General features: G+C 57.4%; 1 protein-coding gene across 1 annotated transcript; it reads left to right on the plus strand.

Moving 5' to 3' along the window:
• Positions 1-753: 753 nt before the first annotated feature.
• Positions 754-6,835, plus strand: LOC122693567 (tubulin alpha-3 chain). The gene is made up of 5 exons (XM_043901086.1): positions 754-880; positions 3,021-3,243; positions 3,696-3,844; positions 3,935-4,615; positions 6,451-6,835. Exons 1-5 carry the CDS (start codon positions 878-880, stop codon positions 6,745-6,747), a joined length of 1,353 nt encoding a protein of 450 aa, XP_043757021.1. The 5' UTR covers positions 754-877; the 3' UTR covers positions 6,748-6,835.
• The last annotated feature ends 168 nt before the right edge of the window (positions 6,836-7,003 follow it).

A 7,003-nucleotide genomic window follows, 5' to 3' on the forward strand; every position in this document is an offset into this window, starting at 1 on the left:
ATTAATAATGCTTATCTCTAGGTTGTGGCTTTATGGCTTTTATTTCCTATTTTCTTGCATTTTCCACTCTTCACACTCAGTATGTGTTACTTTTACTATCAGAAAAATAAGTCGTGCTTAAGACCAGGCCGGCAGCACAGGTCTTGAGTCTGCTGCGTTCTCGGCGCCTGAGGAAGGAGGGCCCCCCCATACCCACGACAACGTCCTAACCTGAGGCGGTGCTCGGGGCCAGGAGGTGACGGAGGGTAACGGTAGCCAGGCCCTGCGGGATGAGCACCAGTGAGGAGCCCCAGGAACCTGCTCTCCCCGCTCCCAAGCGGGGCAGCACTCCTCAGTGACCCTCCACCCTATAGGGCGGGGAGAGGACCTCACAGTCGTAGCGCGGGGCTGGGCCAAGCGCCGCAGGACGCTCCCCCACTTCCCTGTAGAGCCAGCAAATAACCAAGCCAGTCATTACATCAAGGCCCCACACCCTCCCCAATTAACCAGGAGGCTCCTGGCGGAGAACCCCGAGGTGAGGCGGTGTAGACCAGACCACGCCTGCTGCAGGGTGCGTGAGGGGTGGGAGGGGCAGTTTGAGGAGACCGAATAAGGAGACCCGGCGCGCTCCGCCTCCCGCGTGCAGCCTTCCCGCCAAAGCCACGTCCAATCAGAACGCGCCACAAACCGGGAGTCCCGTGTGAGTCAATCAGAAGCGGGATTCTAGACTCCGCCCCACCCCACAGCGCTCTGGACCAATGGGCATCGGCGGCGGCGGCGTGGGGTCCACGACGACGTGGGGGCTTGTCCGAGGAGCGCGAGGCTTGGCGTAGGCAGTTGAGCTGCGGCGTCGGCGAGAGCGGTTGGGGTTTGTGTGGCGGCGGCGGTTGAACTCATCATGGTACGGATGGACGGAGCGGGAGGTCGGGCGGGCGGGCCAGGAGGTCTGGAGGCCGTGTTAGTGGTCGGGGGGTTGAGACCAAGGATGCCGGAGAAGCCCGTGTGGGTTTCTGGTGCGAATCACTCAGCGACCGGAACAGAGGCTGAGAAAGAGAAACTGCGAAGGCAGAGCCGCACTTCCCATGAGTATCGACGTCCGAGGGCCTCAGCGGCCAGCGCGCCTTAGCGTGTGGCCCAGGGCTCAGGGGAGGCAGGTGGCCCCAGGTCCAGCCTCCGGAGCGCGGACAGTGGGCAGTACCGGGCTCCGGAGGTTGGGGCGGGCATGCTCGGGAAGGAGGTCATCTATGGAGAACGGGGGGGGGGGGGGGGGGCCACAGGGTTTGGTCTGCGGGAGCTTTCAGAGAGGACCTGGAGCCAGGGACAGGAATATCATTAACCAAACTTCAGTGATCCAGGCGAGGATGGCAATGCGCTTGCCTTTCTATGAACAGTGAGAAATAATTTCTCCGAGCGATTCCTTTCATTGTTAGTCAGGTGGACATAGCCTGTGCTGATCATGGAGCTCCCCAGCCACACTTTGTAAGTGAAGACATTAGGTCACAAAGCTGACCCTGAACACACTGGGGCTGAGCAAGCAAGAGTGACACAGGCATTCTGTGAAATACAGCTGTTCTGGATTCAAAGCAAATACCATGTGTTTGAAAACTGTGTGGCTGGGTGGATTTCAAAGGCCTTCCCAGGGTGCTGTTAGAGTCTCTTCTGGAGGAGTGAGTGCCCTGTCCCCGGAGAAGGTCTTTCCAGAGCCCAGTGCTTCCCTCTGGAATGAGGTGCGGGGTCTGCTGCCTCACGTTGATCTCTGAGATATGGTGCTTGTGGGCCACCAAGCTCCTAGGACTGTAAGTTAGAATTTAGGGTGGGTGGCACACCTCAGATCTCACTTGATCTTCTCTATGTATTTGTTAGGATGATGTGTCTAAATTCAGCCAGACGGTTAGGGAATGTAGAATTACATTCCAAGCAGGAAACAGAGGGTACATTTAAAATATTTAATAGGTACTGTGAGTGCAACCTGTTAGAAGATACTACTTATACAGATACGGGCAGGGTTTAAGGAGACCCCCAAAGGACAGTGCAGAATCCCAGCACGTGACATTTGGGAGCCATTAACTCCTAGGCTCGGGGGGTAGTTTCTGACGACCACTGACTGCCCACAGTCTGTGCCCTTGAAAAGGAACCCAAGACAGCCTGATGGGGAGGGAGCCAGGAGCAACCACCTTGACCACACCTTCCTCTAACCTCCATCTATTGCTGCTGACTGACACGGGCTGATGTAGCCAGAACCTAGGGGGAACAGTCCACACTGGTCAGCCTGGAACCAGAGCTGGATGGAGAACAGAGGGTAGACCTAGAGGGGCAGGTGGAACAGACTTAGGTCCCATCCAGTTTTCCTTTTCCATTACCGCTTATCCTTCGGTCAGGACGCAATCAAAATGGCTATTTCTCTAGAGAAGTACTGACACTGGCCATAACATGGAGTTTGTTACTGACATTATATGGCTTGCAAGTATTAAAGTAACTGAATTTACCTATGGTAGCAAACACGTAGACTTTGGGGCTAATTCTGGCGCTATCAGCTCACGTGTTTCGGAGCAAGCCAGTTTTCACAAGGTTAAAAGGGTCACATAAGGCTCCTTGAAAACAAGGTTTGAGAAGCTCTGAGACACTCTAGAGGCACATACAAACATTGAGTTAACATCTGCATGCCACGCAGATGTTTACTCTTGCAAATCCTGATTTGACCACTTCCAATGTACCTTGATTAGTGGACCTAACACTCCAGGTTCCTTGGCCATGTTGTTCTTACAGCATCGGACTTTCCTTTCACCACCAGACACGTCCACAACGGGGCGTTGTTTCTGCTTTGGCTCAGCCTTTTCTTTCCCTCTGGAGCTATTTCTCTGCTCTTCTCCAGTAGCATGTTGGGCTCCTATCGACCTGGGAAGCTTGTGAGAAAAAGTCTGAAAAGACCTTAAAAAAACCAAAAGATATTAGATCTATTAATTTAAGAAGTCAGGTACATCTGCATGCCACGCAGAGACCCCTGCCGTGTTGCTGGGCCTCACTCGTTGCTCTGCTTCCAGCGCGAGTGCATCTCCATCCACGTGGGGCAGGCGGGCGTCCAGATCGGCAACGCCTGCTGGGAGCTGTACTGCCTGGAGCATGGCATTCAGCCCGACGGCCAGATGCCCAGCGACAAGACCATCGGCGGCGGGGATGACTCCTTCAACACGTTCTTCAGCGAGACGGGGGCCGGCAAGCACGTGCCCAGGGCCGTGTTCGTGGACCTGGAGCCCACCGTGGTCGGTAGGTCCGCCCCCACTTGGCAAGGGAAGCCCAGCACCTTCGCCGGGCAGACACAGGTCAGAAGCACGAGGTAGTTTCCGAGGGGAGCGGCCACCCAGGAGACGACGGACAGTCACCCCGGAGCCCGGGAGACCCAGGCCACGGGGGTGCCCGGGGCAGTCAGGCTGGCATCGTGCAGGGTGCAGGGCCATCCCAGTGACGTCGGGGTGGGCGAGGCGCACACAGCCGCCTGGGCGCTCCCGTCCTTCGGGAACCGGCCACACTGGTGCTTGTTCCGGGTTGATGGACCCCCTGGAGCCGTGAATGGCAGATGGGCGCGTCTGTCTCGGAGACTGCCTGGGAGACCTGACCCCCGGCCTGGGAGGAGCGGCGCAGGCCTGCAGATAGGCGGGTCCCGGAGCCGCCGCGGGGGTGAGGTGGCGTCCTCCAAGCCCGGCCGCTGTCCCCCGCAGACGAGGTGCGCACGGGGACCTACAGGCAGCTCTTCCACCCGGAGCAGCTGATCACCGGGAAGGAAGATGCGGCCAACAACTATGCCCGCGGCCACTATACCATCGGCAAGGAGATCGTCGACCTGGTCCTGGACCGCATCCGCAAGCTGGTGAGAAGGGCCCGGGGGGCTCCCGGCCGGGACGGGGGCCCGGATTCTCGGCGGCGCATGCGGTCTGGCTCACGCCTCTCCCTCCCACAGGCGGACCTGTGCACGGGGCTGCAGGGCTTCCTCATCTTCCACAGCTTCGGGGGCGGCACCGGCTCGGGCTTCGCGTCGCTGCTCATGGAGCGGCTCTCGGTGGACTACGGCAAGAAGTCCAAGCTGGAGTTCGCCATCTACCCGGCGCCCCAGGTCTCCACGGCCGTGGTGGAGCCCTACAACTCCATCCTGACCACGCACACCACCCTGGAGCACTCGGACTGCGCCTTCATGGTGGACAACGAGGCCATCTACGACATCTGCCGGCGCAACCTGGACATCGAGCGGCCCACCTACACCAACCTCAACCGGCTCATCGGGCAGATCGTGTCCTCCATCACGGCCTCCCTGCGCTTCGACGGCGCCCTCAACGTGGACCTGACCGAGTTCCAGACCAACCTGGTGCCCTACCCCCGCATCCACTTCCCCCTGGCCACGTACGCCCCGGTCATCTCGGCCGAGAAGGCCTACCACGAGCAGCTGTCTGTGGCCGAGATCACCAACGCCTGCTTCGAGCCGGCCAACCAGATGGTCAAGTGTGACCCTCGCCACGGCAAGTACATGGCCTGCTGCATGCTGTACCGGGGGGACGTGGTCCCCAAAGACGTCAACGCGGCCATCGCCACCATCAAGACCAAGCGCACCATCCAGTTTGTGGACTGGTGCCCGACTGGCTTCAAGGTAGGCTGGGCGGCAGCACGTGTGCAGCTTTCTGCCCGTGGCCGGCCCCGGGGCGGGGTGCTGACCCGCCGCGGAGGGTCCCCTGTTGCCGGGCGGCTGGGCTGCTGGGACAGCAAGGTCGGTAATCAGGGTGCTGGATGCCTGGATCGTGATCAGTACTTCATGGACCTTTACTTCTTACAACCAGCCCATAGCGCCATGGGCCGATATTACCAACACCTTACACTTCAGAGACAGACGCTGAGACAGCTTTTAGAACCTCGTAGGCTCAGGGTCAGCGATGGAGGAGGGAGCTTTCAGAGACTTCTGACTGCAGGCCTGTACTCAGGTTTCCCCACTGCGCACCCAAGAACCTTGTCAGAGTCTGGTATCATTCTGTGACTGGGCTTAGATTTCACATTACTTCAGTCACCAGTTGTCACTGAATCTTAGGCAACAGTTATGCTTTTGTAAAGAGGCTCTTGTATTCATTATGTAATATTTTCTGTGGGACCAAGAGTGGTTCACTGCTGTTTCTCCAAGCCAGACTTGGAATGCCGCCTCCCACACAAAACCACACTCAGAAGTGGCTCCTCCAACTGTGTTTAGTGTCACAGTAAAACGTCTGCCCAGAGAAGAGCATCCTGAATTTGGAGCCAAGTCCCAGAAGGTCCCACTTTAGACCCGTGACCAGCAGGCTAAGTGCCTGGCCACGCCTGGGCTTGTTAACCCTGCGCCCTCTTCCTCGTTGAGTCCTTTTTCACAAGTGATCTTCGTTAGATAAAGTGCTGGATCCTGCATCTGAGCCCTGATGCATCCCTTCGGTGTGCTGGGAGTTGCCATCCCCAGGGTCTTTGCAGACTGAAAGTGAGGACAAGTAGCAGCGATGTGTGGGTCATCGTTTTCCTATTTAAATACCGAGCTTGCCTCTGACCAGCCCACGCTGTTGCACCCACCTGGCCTCTGTCAGCCTCACTGCCAGACCCCTTGACACGGACCACCTGAGGGTGTTCGTCTCACACGTGTAAATGACTCACAGGGGTAAAGTGTATATGTAACAGGTTTCACCAATTAGAAATATCCACGAAATTAAACCTTCCGTAGATGTTTGCAGGCCTATGAGGTTAGGTCACAGGTCGGGGTTGGAAGCTTTTTTTTGCCATGCCACACGGCATGGGGGATCTTAGTCCCTGGGCCAGACGTCAGCCCTTGGCCCCTGCAGGAAACCGCAGCGTCTGGACCACCAGGGAAGTCTTTTTCTTCTTCCACTGTTCTTGGTTTCAGGACGTTTCTTTTCAGCCCTTGCTTTTGACCTTTGGAAGGCAATGCTGCCATCCACGGCCGCCTCAGCTGGGCAGCGCTGTGTGGGGTGCCAGGCACTGTGCCCAGGCTTCCCATCCTGGCCGAGTCTGGAGGGAGGTTAGGAGGTCACACTGCTGTCCCCACGCAAGACAGTTCACCCCCGATGGACGGTGTTGAATCCTCACTTGCCTGAGTGACTTCACGTGTTGACAGGTGTTTGCTCAGGGGTGCACTATTTTCGTGGAACCTTTTTCCATGTTTGTATCAGGTTTTCTCATTATGAAAGTGTGTATGTGGCAAGATTATTTTAGTCATGCAGAAGGCTGAAAAGCTTAAGTCCTCTTCTAAAAGTGAAAATGTAGGATATTAAACACTGGCAAATACTGCCAAAAAATACAGCACCCGTTCCTACATGGCATCATCTAAAGTGGGTCCACGGCCCACATTTTAAAAAACAAGCTCCAAAAAATAAAAAAATTAAAAAAGTAAATAAAAAACAAGCTCCCATTTCTGAGGCCACACTCCTTGTTCACTATGTTCTTCTTGTCCGGCAGGTGGGCATCAACTACCAGCCCCCCACGGTGGTCCCAGGGGGGGACCTGGCCAAGGTGCAGCGGGCCGTGTGCATGCTGAGCAACACCACGGCCATCGCCGAGGCCTGGGCCCGCCTGGACCACAAGTTCGACCTCATGTACGCCAAGCGCGCCTTCGTGCACTGGTACGTGGGGGAGGGCATGGAGGAGGGGGAGTTCTCGGAGGCCCGGGAGGACCTGGCGGCGCTGGAGAAGGATTACGAGGAGGTGGGCGTGGACTCGGTGGAGGCGGAGGCCGAGGAAGGGGAGGAGTACTGAAGGCGGCGCGGCCGCAGCCCCGCACCCGTTTCCCCGACGGTCCCGTCACAGATGTGTTTCCCTATTAAAGTTTTCGTGTTGAGCATCATCTGCGTGTGTTGCTTTCGGCCCAATCCCCCGCCAGATACCCGCCTTTCCAAGTGAGCCTCGGGAAGAACCGTGTTCCTCCCCGACGGCAGTGTTGCGGCAGGGCCGCACGTCTGACTGGCCATGCAGAGCACCACCTGCTGCGTTAACCCGGAAAGGGGCGGAGGGC

The sequence above is a fragment of the Cervus elaphus genome, chromosome 5 (genome assembly GCF_910594005.1).
Source record: "Cervus elaphus chromosome 5, mCerEla1.1, whole genome shotgun sequence".
Classification (NCBI taxonomy): Eukaryota; Metazoa; Chordata; class Mammalia; order Artiodactyla; family Cervidae; genus Cervus; species Cervus elaphus.

Excerpts from the sequence above, each read along its gene's own strand:
- LOC122693567 (XM_043901086.1), top strand. Across the intron at positions 3,244-3,695 it reads CCTGGAGCCCACCGTGGTCG|ACGAGGTGCGCACGGGGACC; the intron begins GTAGGTCCGCCC and ends TGTCCCCCGCAG. Across the intron at positions 4,616-6,450 it reads GGTGCCCGACTGGCTTCAAG|GTGGGCATCAACTACCAGCC; the intron begins GTAGGCTGGGCG and ends CTTGTCCGGCAG.